Source organism: Sparassis crispa (genome assembly GCF_003851025.1).
Source record: "Sparassis crispa DNA, contig_000003F, whole genome shotgun sequence".
In the NCBI taxonomy this organism is placed as follows: Eukaryota; Fungi; Basidiomycota; class Agaricomycetes; order Polyporales; family Sparassidaceae; genus Sparassis; species Sparassis crispa.
The window spans coordinates 1,978,388-1,992,738 of NW_020939750.1; the positions used below are offsets into that span (position 1 = coordinate 1,978,388).

General features: G+C 51.4%; 6 protein-coding genes across 6 annotated transcripts; 3 read left to right on the forward strand and 3 right to left on the reverse strand.

The window, feature by feature from the left end:
- Positions 1-25: 25 nt before the first annotated feature.
- On the reverse strand, positions 26-1,842 carry SCP_0407630 (hypothetical protein; the record flags this gene model as incomplete). The annotated part of the gene is made up of 11 exons (XM_027757491.1): positions 26-301; positions 365-469; positions 539-755; positions 816-879; positions 939-997; positions 1,053-1,258; positions 1,319-1,416; positions 1,467-1,543; positions 1,596-1,639; positions 1,696-1,766; positions 1,818-1,842. The coding sequence occupies 11 exons, from the start codon at positions 1,840-1,842 to the stop codon at positions 26-28; spliced, it is 1,242 nt and encodes a 413-aa protein (XP_027613292.1).
- A 489-nt stretch (positions 1,843-2,331) lies between these two features.
- SCP_0407640 (hypothetical protein) lies at positions 2,332-3,499 on the reverse strand (the record flags this gene model as incomplete). Its single annotated transcript, XM_027757492.1, has 7 exons — positions 2,332-2,368; positions 2,440-2,598; positions 2,659-2,783; positions 2,842-3,017; positions 3,077-3,188; positions 3,245-3,256; positions 3,314-3,499. 7 exons carry the CDS (start codon positions 3,497-3,499, stop codon positions 2,332-2,334), a joined length of 807 nt encoding a protein of 268 aa, XP_027613293.1.
- A 325-nt stretch (positions 3,500-3,824) lies between these two features.
- On the forward strand, positions 3,825-4,962 carry SCP_0407650 (3-hydroxyisobutyrate dehydrogenase; the record flags this gene model as incomplete). The annotated part of the gene is made up of 3 exons (XM_027757493.1): positions 3,825-4,078; positions 4,132-4,738; positions 4,789-4,962. 3 exons carry the CDS (start codon positions 3,825-3,827, stop codon positions 4,960-4,962), a joined length of 1,035 nt encoding a protein of 344 aa, XP_027613294.1.
- Positions 4,963-5,278: 316 nt separating this feature from the next.
- Positions 5,279-8,677, forward strand: SCP_0407660 (Protein kinase domain-containing protein; the record flags this gene model as incomplete). The annotated part of the gene is made up of 15 exons (XM_027757494.1): positions 5,279-5,584; positions 5,637-5,676; positions 5,730-5,860; positions 5,922-6,029; positions 6,084-6,216; positions 6,273-6,458; positions 6,513-6,751; positions 6,807-7,011; positions 7,069-7,115; positions 7,164-7,253; positions 7,315-7,398; positions 7,456-7,521; positions 7,574-7,676; positions 7,733-8,031; positions 8,087-8,677. The coding sequence occupies 15 exons, from the start codon at positions 5,279-5,281 to the stop codon at positions 8,675-8,677; spliced, it is 2,628 nt and encodes an 875-aa protein (XP_027613295.1).
- Positions 8,678-8,764: 87 nt separating this feature from the next.
- SCP_0407670 (ATP-dependent helicase hrq1) lies at positions 8,765-13,770 on the reverse strand (the record flags this gene model as incomplete). The annotated part of the gene is made up of 33 exons (XM_027757495.1): positions 8,765-8,967; positions 9,029-9,097; positions 9,154-9,215; positions 9,267-9,521; positions 9,571-9,586; positions 9,650-9,676; positions 9,741-9,820; positions 9,873-9,946; positions 9,999-10,025; positions 10,076-10,256; positions 10,316-10,596; positions 10,651-10,794; positions 10,856-10,869; positions 10,921-10,999; positions 11,053-11,073; positions 11,126-11,305; positions 11,361-11,440; positions 11,497-11,549; positions 11,606-11,671; positions 11,725-11,771; positions 11,822-11,859; positions 11,917-11,959; positions 12,013-12,084; positions 12,140-12,205; positions 12,258-12,424; positions 12,480-12,718; positions 12,774-12,866; positions 12,923-13,150; positions 13,206-13,238; positions 13,293-13,387; positions 13,448-13,456; positions 13,519-13,527; positions 13,585-13,770. The coding sequence occupies 33 exons, from the start codon at positions 13,768-13,770 to the stop codon at positions 8,765-8,767; spliced, it is 3,237 nt and encodes a 1,078-aa protein (XP_027613296.1).
- Positions 13,771-14,034: 264 nt separating this feature from the next.
- Positions 14,035-14,295, forward strand: SCP_0407680 (hypothetical protein; the record flags this gene model as incomplete). The annotated part of the gene is made up of 1 exon (XM_027757496.1): positions 14,035-14,295. The coding sequence occupies one exon, from the start codon at positions 14,035-14,037 to the stop codon at positions 14,293-14,295; it is 261 nt and encodes an 86-aa protein (XP_027613297.1).
- Positions 14,296-14,351: the final 56 nt, after the last annotated feature.

Consider the following 14,351-nt stretch of genomic DNA (forward strand, 5'->3'; position numbering starts at 1 on the left):
AGTGACATGAATGGTCACAGCATGTTTAGGGATCAAACTTTGGCCAGCTGCCTTCCGCCTGCAGCTTTTCCACCATCTCTTGAATAGACGCCTTGTCAAATTCTGGCCGGCACAAGGTATAACCGAGGACGCGCTTAATCTTTGCGTTGGAGAATGCGACGACGTGCTTTGCTAGGCTGTTTTCGTCCATGTAGGCAGAGAAATGAGTGTTGGGGACGGGAGGATTCGATTTGGTGACCATTTCTGTCCAGCCGCTGACGTGCACCTCGTTAATTTCTTCGATGTAGTCACCAATTTGAAACTACATCCAAAATTGAAGGTATGTCAGCAGATGACTCGGACAGTAATTCAAGAGATACCAGACTTTTGCCATTGTATTGACCAGGAAGTTATAGAACTCAAAGGTCGTCCCGAAGACGGATGCTATTAAGGAGGCGGCCTGGACGAGAGTACTGTTTGCGTCATCGACCTACGAGAAAGGGAAAGCAGACACCCTTGTCAGCGCCGCATACACACCAATCATGCAGATGGCACTCACGATGTTGAACAACGGTACAACGACCTTCTGCGAAGGGGCTATCATGCCTTCGACCTCGGCGGTCACTGACTCTTTGTTCTTGAATGGAATGACTTCCCCCGCGGCAGTATTTGCTTCCTGCCGCCCGACACGGGCTATCCACTCCGCGGAAGCCCACATTGCAGCGACAACGTCGTCAATATGAACAGTGTTTACAGGATACTTCCCGGGAGACCACCTGGAGAAAGTAAGGCATCAGGGGCACGGCTTGCCAATTAGATGAGCGAGCATTACGAACAAAGCTTTCAATGGTTGCTTCAGATACCCATATACAGCAGCTATTACAGTATAGCTAATAACCTCTACGATGCAGAATAACGATAAGTCAAAATACCAAGCTGCAAGAGGAAAAGGTACATACGACCATAGTCAATATATGGCCCGTACACCATCCCTGTCCGCACGACCACCAGGTTCAGGCTGCATACCATGCGATCAATAAGTGCGCTCCCGTAACCTGTAGTTGGATTCTCACCCTTCAATCGCTCCGAGCGCGCGCAGTGTCTCATGCCACCATGTTCCAAGGACGCCATCGGGTCGCACATCCTCACCCTCGTTGTGGTCTCCCTTTTCCTTGCATTGGTAGAATGGGTGTTGGATGCGCACATACGCCGCGACCTTCCGCTTCGCCGCCTCGAGCCCGATTAATCGCGAGACCTTAAACGTGCTCGTGATTTGCACCTGCACAATCGGGAAGCACATATGAGACGTAAACGACGCTCGGGCATGCAGTGCAATCACCTGGTCCGGACGGTTCCATTGAAGCTCGCCTGTCAGATCGAATACATAGGTGTATGCCTCCTGGCCCTCCAGCGTGTCGAAACATGAAGCGACGATAGCTATAACTCGATCGATAATCAGCGCATACATCGAGAACAAACAGACTCACCAGCAACGGTCAAATTCGCCTGTCTGTACTCCACATTTGACTTCTCCAGAATCTTGGGGAATTCCGCACCGATATATCTACACACAGAATAAGACACACAAAGGAGGATATAACAGTTAAGGGGAGTACGTGGTGGGCGGGGCGACGGAGTATTTGTCAATAATTCGGAGATTCTACGCACGCATTGAGACGAACAGACACGGCAGACACAGCAAGACACGTAGCTCACCTCGACGAGCGACTCACCATCCACAGGAACGAGATATGCGGCGAGTGACCTAGAACAGGTGTTCAGCCCACCTAAGGATGCGATGAGTGCCTGGTTCATCCACGATGAACAATGACACACACCGAAGATGATCGCGTTGGGCTTCATTCGAAAGGAAGAGGTGGTGGAGGCGATGAAGTGATTCCAAGCGATCTATGCAGCAGTCGCCCTGGCTGCAGACGGCTTGCGGTCAGACCTCGCACGAAATTGAGCTAGCGAGAGGCGTTACCAAGGAGTCTAAACCGTATATGGCAGCTAGTCGGTGATCGAGTTGAACTCGTCGTCAATCAGGACAGCCTGAAACAAGAGAAAGAAGAGAACGAGGGGAAGAGAGTAGGTGCGGATGTTGGTATTCCACTCGAGTGGGTTGGACGACAGAAGATCTTTGGACTTTGGTTGACAATATTCAGATCTCCTTTGCGATACTGCTCTCACTTTCTCACACTTTCTCGCGAGCGCCCAAGGGTCAGAATCCTCAATACTCCGTCACGACGTCAAAATGTATTTCATTACAGGGACAGAAATTTGGGACCATACAACATCAACGCTGACGAAACAGATTGCCAAGAGATGAAGAGCATACACACAGCAATCTATTCAAGCAAACCGGTTGAAAAACCTCATCTTCGACAACCTGATTGCCGCGTGGACCATTCAAACCATCGTCAGCGCCGGTATGCCGCAGAAGAAGAGGAGCACGCGGACCTAACTCGAGCGAAAACACCCCCCAGTAGCAGAATGGGCGCGATGGTGTACGCGAGCAACCGCACAATGGGCACGACGTTGTTCTGCGCAAAATCCGACCATGTGCCACCCAAGTGTGCAGTTACCAAGAGCAACACAAACAGCACATACCCGGAAAGCCTTGAAGTCGTATTGATGATGATGATGATGATCGAGGGTTAGAGACGTAAGGGCACACACCTGTGATATTTCCATACGCGCCTCGCTCGAGGGTTTCCCCCGAAGAGCTTCCCATTGGCCCAAACGCTACCACCTCCCACTGCAATTTGAACGAGCATCCATGTAAGCGTCGCGATGCCAAACCTCTGTATGCATGGTACGTCAGTATTGACTTCTATAATTTAGAGCCTCAATCATACTGACGCCATGCCAAGTGGCGAAATGTGCCGCGTGATGCAGATACTTGTTGTAGCTCACGGCGACGATGCCCAAGGCGGCGGCAGGAAAGCCGAGTGCGAACATGTACAGCTGGTGCCGTGAACGGCCTGCGGCTTTGACGCTGGGTTGGGCGTGGGATGTAGGCTGCAGTGTCAGGATGCCTTTCGCCGCCGGCAGTTAGCATCCGAGGGGAATTGTGCGCCATAAATTACTGGCATACCGTACGTGTGGGCTACAACAGCAACGCTCAGCAAGAAAGGATGCCAGAAGAACCACCCGAGCGTAAACGGGTGGTTTGTGAAGAGTATCACCCATGTGCACATGATGAATGTCTAGGGCGCATCCTTCGATTTAGTGACGGCAAATCGAGCCTGGACATGGATCATACGAAGCCAAAGACCTAAGTGGAACACAAGATCATAAGGCTGCCAACAGTCCTAGGGATTGCGAGACGTACATATGCCACCGCGAACCCCACTGTATCCGTCATGCTCTCCCCGCGAGGATTGACAAGTACTACCTCGTCCGATTCCGGTTCCGGGCCCGCTTTGGAGTTGGCATCATCTACGTGCGCGGGGTCTACTGCAAGAGGGATGTAGTCTACCTCTTCATGCGATTCATCTCTTTGTGTGGAGGGGCCCATCGTGGTGGGCAGAAGCAAGTTATGGGCGGCTGAGGACCCAAGGGCGGTTCTTGATGCCGAAGCTGTACATGTGTTCCTTTGACCGTACAAATCATTCCGACATTCGCGATGTACTGAATATACATATGTACTCTGACGACGTTGGATGAAGTCACGAGAAGATGCAGACCAGGCTTGGCTGGAATCGGCTCGACTCTTACTTAACCCTTACTAGCAACTTGTACAGTTCTCGGAGTCGATTAACCGGCTTCCCCGCGGGGTATTCACGTTCGCCAGTATCTATGTCAGCACTTGATCACCGCTTCCCGACTTCCTTCCAACCGCCATGAGACCAACCCAACGTCTCCTCCAGGTGCTCACAGCAAGCCCGCAGCGCCCGCGGACCATAGGCTTCATCGGTCTCGGGCGCATGGGCTCACCCATGGCACACAACCTCTTGGAGCGCACTTTCATCGAGTCTGTCGGTAATGCGCGCTTCGTTGTATGCGACGCGCGAACTGCCACCGCCGACGCGTTCGTCGCGGATTTCGCGACCGAATTTCCCCGTGTAGAGGTGATCGTAGCCAGCTCGCCCGCAGAGTGAGTACAAACGGCTTCTCCTGCGCGAAGTTGAGGTGAGAGCCGGCCCACAGTACGGTTCTCGCGTCGGAAACAGTCATCACCATGCTTCCGTCGACCCCCCATGTCAGGAATGTGTACTCCGAGGCCGGCGGCATCATACCCGCCCTGCGCTCCCTTCCCCCAGATGCGGTACGCTCCACGATGTGCATCGACTCTACGACTCTTGACGTCGATGTCGCACGCGAAGTCTCCGCAGCCGTGCACAGCATTGGGGCTACGATGGTGGATGCGCCGGTCTCGGGTGGTGTTACAGGTGCCAAAGCCGGGACTCTCAGCTTCCTGGTTGGCGGGACGAAGGTTGAATTCGGTCGCGCGTCACCAACATTGACGTTGATGGGTAAGAATATCATATATTGCGGGGGATCAGGGGCTGGTTTGGTCGCAAAAATTTGCAACAACCTGGTGCTGGGAGTGCAGCAAATTGTCGTGGCGGAGGCGATGTTGCTGGGCCAGAGGCTAGGGTTGGATGCGAAGGTGCTCGCGTCAGTGATCAACAGCTCAACGGGAGCTTGTTGGTCATCTTCGGTGAACAATCCAGTGCCAGGCGCGTTGCCAGATAAGTCCCCGCCGTGTGAGCAGGACTACGAAGGGGGGTTCGCAACGAGACTGATGTTGAAGGTGCGTGCGCAAGGTTATCCAACTGGGTGTGCATTCAAACTCGTTTCCAGGATCTGGGCTTGGCGAGTGATGTTGCCGACTCGGTAGGAAGTCCCTTGGCATTAGGAGAGCTAGCAGAGCAGATTTATGGGGATGTGGTGCGAGAGGACCCAGAGCTGATGGATAAAGATTTCTCGTCGGTGTATCGATACCTGCGGCTAGCGGCGAATCAGCGAAGCGGCTGAATATCCAAAAAAAGTTACGCCATGTCCCCGCATGTACTACAATATATAGCAGCAATATTTGTGGACGCAGGACAAAGCAGAACATGTATTTTGGATTGTGATCAACGAGAGTTGAACGTAGAACGTTGAGTACTGTGCTGTGGCTTTCACGCCAGGGGTTAAGGTTATATATTACGTACTCAGGTTCCCCATTCGAGCAGGTCACAGAGAAAGTCGGTCAATGAACGTTGAGCTCAACGCGCTCAGCGCACACATTCCTGGGCGAGCAGACAGACCTATTGCTGTGCTTATAATCCTTGTTATACTCTGAATTGCGATGTTTGCGGCGGCAAATTCGTTCTTCGGGCGGACGAACATCTCTCAGTCCTACAACATCGCGACCTCTCTGTCGGTCAACAGCAGGACATCTACACCTACGCCATCAGGGTCTTCTTCTACTCCATTACCTGTTGCGACAGCGCATGCACCCCCCTTTCATGTTGGGCCATGGCGTGTCCAATCCGCGACGCACAAAGTTACGCACAAACGTGTCTCAGTATGGAGCGCGGATAAGCGCAGCCAGGAGATGGAGAAGATGGGTGCGGTCTCGAAAGAACGAACATTGGAGGTGTTGAAGTCTGAGGTACAGTCCTTGTATGTGCTGCAGGTGGGGTGAAATCATTTAACCCTTGCAGGCGTCTGCTCTGAGCCGACTGCGCCATCCCTCCATCCTCGGTAGGTCATGTCGAGTCTCGGAGGGCAGGCTTAACGTGACTTTGTCATTGCAGAGATGGTAGAGCCTCTTGAAGAAACGCGCAACGAGCTTATATTCGCGACCGAGCCGGTGCTTTCATCGCTGCGCCTCTCCATCCCTGGCTCCTCGCACTACTCACCTCTAGTCGAACTGGACGAAGTCGAAGTTCGTCGCATGAAGTACGGATGCGGAGCCATGTGTATACTAATGCGCGTCTCAACGTCAGATACAAAAAGGGATTCTGCAGATATGCAAGGGGCTCGCGTTCCTCCATACCTCCGCCCGCCTGATCCACTCTAACCTCACCCCGGAGAGTATCATCATCAACAGTTCCGTTAGTCCCGCACCGCTGTTACGATATTCCGAGGTTGAAGTATCTGTGTTGCAGGGTGATTGGAAGATCTCCGGCCTGGGCTTGACAATACCTCTGACCACCTCGGGAGGAGGTCCCACGCGTTGGGAGTTCCCGACCTTTGATGGCAGATCTCCACCATACACTCAACGCTCCTTCGACTACATCGGTGTGTCATAGCAGCATAGCAAGACGCTTTCAGCTGAATGCATTTTTGGCACGCAGCGCCGGAGTATGCATTGGACGAAGTCCTCGATACTGCTTCAGATATGTACTCTATAGGTTGTATCATGTATGCAGTCCACTCCAAAGGCAACCCGCCTTTCAAGAATCACGGGAGTCTTGGTGGCTTGCGCGAGAATGCAGGAAAGCCATTGGCGGGGATGGACCGTTGGGATTCAGATTTGAGAGGTAGTGTCACATACTGTCCTATGTACGAGACTGCGCTGACATCCAAATTTTTAGTCGTCCTCAATTCATTGATCACCCGGCACGCACATAACCGCCCTACCCCGATGACTCTGCCTTCACACCTGTTCTTCTCCTCATTGCCAATCTCAACCTTGAATTTTTTGGACCGCTCCAACTTTGCTGCCAAGTCGCTTGAGGAGAAAATCTCATTTATGAAAGGTCTCACTGGCGTTCTGGGGAAGTTCTCAGAAGCTCTCCGGACAAGGAAAATCCTTCCGTCGCTTCTTGAGGAGGTAAGTCACTACCCGATCTGATCGTCTCATCTCTCACTGCATTATATCATTACAGATGAAAGACACCCATCTACTTCCCTACATCCTGCCAAATATCTTTGCGATTTCACAGATATTGACATCTAGCCAATTCGCCACTCTCGTGCTCCCAAATCTCAAACCGCTCTTCACTATCAAGGAGCCGCCGCAGAATATGCTGACGCTCTTGGACAACTTGGAGATCCTGCAAAATAAGACAGAGAAACCGGTGTTTCGCGAGCGTATGTGATGAGTCTGTTTAGGACGCGGCACCGAGCTTGAGTTATTCTCTCATCTAGACGTATTACCTTTGGTGTATAACGCACTGGAGTCCGAGCATGCAGTGGTGAGTAAGTTACAACGTGCATGGATTCCGTTGCTGATCATTGTTAAGGTACAAGAGCGTGCACTCAAGGTCGTACCGGATCTCTGCGAGAGCATCGACTACGCGGAGGTGCAGGGGGTACTCTTCCCTCGAGTTGCTGTATGTGAATTCGATATTGCGCGCGTTTTTGTGTCGTAACTATGTTGGCTGTGTCACACAGCTTGTGTTCACAAAAACGCGGATACTAACCGTCAAAGTTGCCACGCTGGTGACCTTCCTGGCCATGGTGAAGACACTCGATCAGGTGAGCACATCAACCAGATTGGCGGGGTGTAAATAGCTGAAACCAGTTTCACTTCAGACAAGTCTTACACAAAAACTCGTTCCCTTGCTTTCGAAGATCCGGACGAAGGAGCCCGCGGTCACGGTAAGTTACAGCTGGACAAGCGTATGATTATTTGGAATAATCGCTGTGGTAGATGGCAACACTAGCCGTGCAAGAGGCTATGGGTCTCAAAGTAGACCGAGAAGCTGTGGCTACTTTGGTCTTACCGCAACTCTGGGCGATGTCCATGGGTCCACGTCAGCGTCCCTTTCATCCTCCTGATATCCCTACTGACTAGGCGAACCCTTGTCAGTGCTGACCATCTCGCAGTTCAAGCGTTTCATGGAGGTGATCCGCAAGCTCGGTGACCGTGTGGAGAAGGAACATGACCAGTATCTGCGTGATTCCCAGCGGGTCGAAGATCGCTCGACATTGGCGAATGGTGACACTGCTGTGCCTAACACAAATATAGCCGTCGACTTCGAAAATCTTGTCGCGAGTGGCGGAGTCGCGAATGGAGGGGTTACCACAGTGAAGGCAGACACGGTGATTGATCCGTCGAAAGCTTGGGAGGACGATGTGTGGGGCAGTATCTTCTCCAGTGGTCCAGAGGTAAGGTTAATTGCCGTCCAAGAGAAAAGTTGGCTTATTTGTTGATCACCATTAGACTCCGGCCATGGAGAGCCTTGCCATTCCTCCTCTGCCACCCCCACCATTGCAGCCGCAGACACAGTCATTGCCGTCGTCACCCAAAGTTTCCAACAATGGCGTGCATGCAACACCCGCGAGGCCCGCTTTCAGTCGTCCTTACCCCGGACTGGGTGCAACCCCTATCCCCTCTACGTCCTTCAATCATGCTACCTTTGCTTCTTCCCCAACAGTGTCGGCGACGGCGATGTCTACACCAACGAGGTCCACGCCGACGATGTCAACACCGACGACGTCGGCGCCAGGGATGTCTATGACATCCATGTTGACACCATCTATGTCTTCGTTCTCGCGTCCTTCGCTATCCTCAGCTACTCCGCATCGCAGTTTCCCCGCAGCGACGCCTACTCAAGCGCCAGCACCAAACTACAACATCTCGCTTCCCCCTGCACCAAATCTACCTATTATGTCATCGCCACTAGTCGCAACACCGCCACAGATGGGAAACGTCCTCGTTCCTTCGAAACCATCGCAACCAAGCTGGTCGAGCGTAGGCACAACAAAGCAGCTGTCTCAGGCAGATTGGGGGGATTTCGACCCACTGGCTTAGCATTTCAAGCATTCCACTATCGATACAATTACCATACCCTTGTACTCAGGTACATTCATGGAGGTCATCTAAATTATGTCGGATCATCTAGGCAGCTTCCACTTCCACTCCCTCAGCTATGCGCACGTCTGGCGCCTCTACTACAGTGTCGAATGTGTTTGGGAGTTCCGGTGAGTAGTCTGGGATGAGATCGACATCGATTGGACGTCCAAGAATCGCTTTGAGGACGATGAGAGCGCCGTTCTTTGACGATACGAGATTTCCTTCCTTGCAGGAGGGGCTGTCAATACCTGTGAAGAGCGATCATTGAGCCTAAGGAAACATAATGGGAAACAAGGCTAATGTACTCACAAGCCGCACACCCTTCTTCACATTCGCACGATTCAACAGTCTGCAGGGCATCAAGGAGCAAGTCGGAAACTGCACAAAAGCACATTGGTGCCGGTCGAGCATATTGTTAAACTGCATACTCTTACCATGGTCGAACGCTTTCACCGTTACTCCGCCAGTCTTGCCAGTTGGGTCATAAAATATGAGACTGTGAAGCAGAGTCAAACTTCTTCTTGTACCAGTGTACATGATCACTCACCGCGCAGGCCGTTTCCTCTGCGATGCCGTCGCTTTGTATTCCTTCTCCGGGACTTTGCACTCAGTTTTGATGTCCCGCCCCAGAGCGTAGCGGTTCAGAAAAGCGTGCTCAGCGGCATGAATGGCCTCTGCGGGGTTGATGCCAGAATGCTTCATGAGTTCTAATGTACGTCTCGGCACATCCATCCACATGCCAGTCGAGTCGCGCTCCCAGGGAGGCGTTTCGAGGTCAACGACGTCGATAATTGATCGATTCCTGGGCTAATATTTGAGCGAATGGACAACATAGGGATGTCGGCTCTTACCGAATCTTGAAGTAGCCTAGGAGGCGTAAAACATTTACTTATCACGGAAGGAACGTCCCGCACATCTATCAATACGCACCATATACAACAGTCTTCAGCTCCACTCCTATGTGAATATATGTGACTCCATTAGCATCAGTGGCAACGAGAGACGTTGTTCGCGCACGTACGTCCATAGAATGCCCTGAAGGGCGAATCCTTGATTTCTCGGATACGTGTAGTCTGGACGGCATCCACATTGGTGAAATCCCTGAGTGACTATGAGTGCGTATACGTGAAAGCGAGCTTAGATGACGAATTACCTCGGCTCAGTAACCCAGTTGACGTTCGTTCTCAGAAGCTTGGCCGTCTTGGAATCATGACTGACTTCTTTGACCTTGATCGAATATGAGCAACGGAAAGGTTAACGTTATTGGAAATGGACCCACTAAGAACGTCAATCCTTGATGTATGAACTGCAAATCGTGAGACCTCGTGCACATAAGATGAAGAGAGGATAACCTACCACAGCACCTTCATAGACTTCAAATAATGCTCGAGAAATCTCAACCTCTTCGAGAATTCTCGCGACGCCGTCTGGCTTGCCCAGCTGAGTGATGTCGATGACGCTGTATTTTTCCTCTTCGCCTCCTCGGAGTGTAATATGCTTGGATGGGAAGGGTAAAAATTTAGGATGCGTGTGATACCTGCGGGACGATATTGGACGTTGCAGTCACGAAGAACGATCTGAATTGACTTAACTTACCAGCCTTCCTTATCTCTCACGAGTCGCGTCTCACACAGCTCCTTCATCAACGGACCGAAGTAGACTTCATCTTCGAACGATAATGGCATTTCCTGGCCTGCACACTGTAGATGAGCCTCCAAGATGACCTTGCTCTCGACATCGATGACAAGATCTTCCATAGGTCTCTCAAAGAGCTCGTCGGGGTTGTTGACGTAGTGCTGATCGATTGGAAGAGCATCGGCTACGAAGACAGCCAGTGCGTCTCGTGCCCTACGACCGGCTCTGCCAGCTTGTTGTCGCTGTGAGATAGTCAGGATGATAACCAGAAGACCGAACCGCAGAATCTGACTTACGAAACTAGCGATCCCTCCCATCGGGTAACCCAACATGATGACCGCATCCAATACACCAATATCAACACCAAGCTCTAGAGCATTAGTGGCCACAATGCCTAAGAGATTGCCAGAGAAGGCCTCCTTCTCTATTCTCCTTCGGTCCTAAGGGAGCAGAACGCAGTCCATGGGGTCCATGTGGATCCGCATGGTATCTAGAACGCACCTGTTGTGAATATCCTGATTGAAGTCAGTAAGAACTATGTACAGCGATACAATACACAGTCATACCTCCTCGATATGCCATCACCCTTGCCAGGATATCTGAACGACCCTCAGCCGCTAGCTCTGATCTCAGAGCCTTCATGGCCTGGATCGGTTTGTCAGCAGAAAGTTACTTGATAGACCAATTTTAAACATCACCAATTCGCAGGATTTCCGAATCTATCCCAGTTGTGTGAGAACGCGAAGATTAAAGATAGTTTTCAGGCCCTACCTTGCAGAAGAGGATGACACGGACCCCGCGGGCCATTAGATATCTCATAAGCTGAGTTGCCTCCGTCATGGAACTTAGCCGTCCCGAGGACTCGTCCTCAGGATCCCTCAATGGGGGATTCCAGACAAGGAATTCCTTGCGACCGGAAGGAGCTCCATCTTCTACGACTTCTACGATATCCTGAATTATTGCGTCGACAAAACACGATCAAGAATTTTGCGTATCTATCGCTCACCTCGATCCCAAAAATGTTCTTCATGTGTTCTTTCGGCTTGGAGATCGTGGCACTGCAGGACACAAACCGGATCCTTCTGTCTATAAGAGGTTCTTGTCAGAGTTTCATGATGGCAAGGATTCGGCGTAAGACATACTGCCGACTGCAAAACAGACCCTGCGGAAACGCCTCATCACAAAAGCAACATGGCTGGCAAGGTTAATTAACCGTCGAGACTCAGCACAGTACTTGCTCAAAAACAATACCTTCCAAAGATATTAGAGTAATAGTGCAACTCGTCCACGGCAACAAGCTTCAGGTTCTTGAGGAATCTACGAGACGCAGTTGCAAAGGAACTCAGAAGGAATGCGATAAATCTGCCCACCTGCGCCAAAGATCTTCGTGTGGCAGTATCGAGAAATGCAGCATATCCTGTAGAGAGATTGAATTCTGACCATACTTAATCTCAACGGCAGCCTCACGAAGTTAGTGAAGATCACAGATGCAGTTTCACGTATGCCTGGGAGCAATTATCAATATTCTCAGAGGTCACAACGTTTGCGAAGTGAGCCATAACCTGCGCGCTGTTCTTGAGGTGTATCTCCATCGTAAGTGCAGACCTTGTGTAGAGATCGGTCACGTCGAGCGAAAGTTCTGGGGTAAATATGCACACCTTTATATGTTCTAGACCTGGGCAAGCAAACAACAACTGCTCCAGTGCTGTTCGCTGGTCTTGAGCAAGTGCCTGCATGCACATATGAGACTCCGACAACATCTATAAACTGGTTGGGGGCTCTGACCTTCGTAGGATATATGAACATAGCAGTGGCATCGTGGTCCTGTTCTAGGAACCGCAGCAGCGGAACCTGGAGGACACTTAAGTCAGGATAAGGTACTCCAAGAGTACTAAATGCTCACCTGATAGATCACACTTTTCCCCGAGGCGGTGCTGGTAGACACAATGACGCTCTTGCCCTCAGAGAGCGCACTAATTGCAGCGACCTGATGGGTGTAAAGAGATGTAATCTTGCGGGAATCCCTTAGTGCTTGACGTATGCTATCCGACAGCGGTGGTTCCAAGACGGCTTGAACGAACGGTCGCGTTATAAACGCGGACGTCATGCCTACGGCACTTCGTACCTATTTGCCCTTCCTTTTCTTCAAAGACTCGCCTATCACAAATTTGATCCTTGTACCATCCTTGCTTCTGTATCTCTTCTAGGACAGAAGCTATCTCAGGTCTATCTTCAGGCTCCGGTACAGGCCCATGTGGTTCCCTAGGGTCTGACTTGGATGATGGGTGTACCGGGATTTGGTCCCGTGCTGCAGCCTGTAACAAGGCGACAGGATTTTCATGTATCGAAGTAGCCTCGAGGAGCCTAGATCACGAACAGAGTCAGAAGGTTGAGCGAAATGACAACCCATGTCCCGTACTCATTAACTGCTTGGATAAAACGCTCGTTGCGTTTGTCAATGAGTTTCTTGGTCTGGGCCGGTGTTAATGCAGGCGGAAGTGTGAAGGAAGCGCTGTTAGCATATGAAGTTCAATGCGCGACGGCTACAAAAATTGGAACATGACGGACGCCGGGTTCGCACTCTTCTTCCCCTTCGCATTCTCAACGAGATCCAGTACCAAGACGTGCTCATCCTCGTCTTTGAGAGACGCCATGCGCGTAGCGGATGCACCTGCAGTGGCGAAGGCTGAAAAGTCGGGTGAAGGTGCACGGCCGGCCCTCGTCAGGGAGTCCCCGTGAATGCGAAGTTCTACCTGGGGTATGTATGCAAACTTTACAACGTCGGGTAACAGAGCTCTGTCAGAAATTAGTTTCTGCACAAAGCTATAAGGCAGCATGAACAGGAACGCACTTCAGCTCTGCAACTTGAGCCAACTCCAGCGGCCTCGAGGTCATGCAATCAGGGGAGCGAAATCAGCGCGGCATGAGTCAGACTTACTGTTTAAGAAGTGCTTCCACAGAAGCGCGGACAACAGGAAATGTGATGGCAAAGTTCTTACGGGACGAGCAAAATGCAAGCACAGTATTGAGTGCCTGGCGGAACGAAGTTCGGAAGGTATCGCACTAACGAATATCGACATTTGTTCAACTCACTTTGAATACCTGTGAAATTTCATATTTCAGCTCCGTTGTGCAATATTGTCAGACCTCAGCAGACGGCACACCTTGAAGAGCTGATAATCACTCAAGACTTAGCGAGCACTGAGTATCGTAGCGCGAGTTATGCATACGGTATTGAAGTACTCCGGCCAAACTCTCGCTTCCAACTGCTTCTTCTTCCCCTTTGCTTTACTACCTGCTCCCGTGCGAGCCTTCTTCGTACCAGTGTCCTCCTTGGCTCCTGAACCCGCGGCAGTCGAGCCACGCTTGCGTTTACTTGATCCGGACTGTGCATTTCTCGAGATGTCGTCGGGCATACCTCTCAGACCGGTGTGCTTGAGCACAGTAGTTTTGAGGGTGGTTTCACGCTGAGCCTCAAGTTCGCAGCCTGGTACGAGATTTGGCGCGTCAGCGTGACAAAAGCATGATCGAACACGGTGTGACATGCAGGAATGAGACGTGACACCCGTAGTTCTCCCAAGTTTGCACGACCATCATTCATCCAGTGAGCATTTACCACCCGCATCTACCGGAGCAGCATCGAGGCTGATCAGACTTGCGGCGATTCTTTCAGCCTGACTATGCGCCCCTCCTTTCCTCGTCTCGTCCGTATCATCCCGCGGAGTCAGCTCGTAACACAAGAGGCCCGGCCTCTGCCCGAGCCAGAACGCTCCGACATAAAACGGACGCCCCTCATCGAGCTCCTGCAGCAGCGGCAGGCTTCAGCGGGGTCGCATTATCCATCTAACATACGCATTGAACCGGTGTTGACGAAGGCGACCTTCAAGGATGTTCCCAAAGACATCCGGGAGGAACTGAAGACTCATTTGAAGGAGCGGTGACAGAAAGTGCGCAGAGTGACGTTTGAGAGACAGATACATACATGCGTGGTCACTTT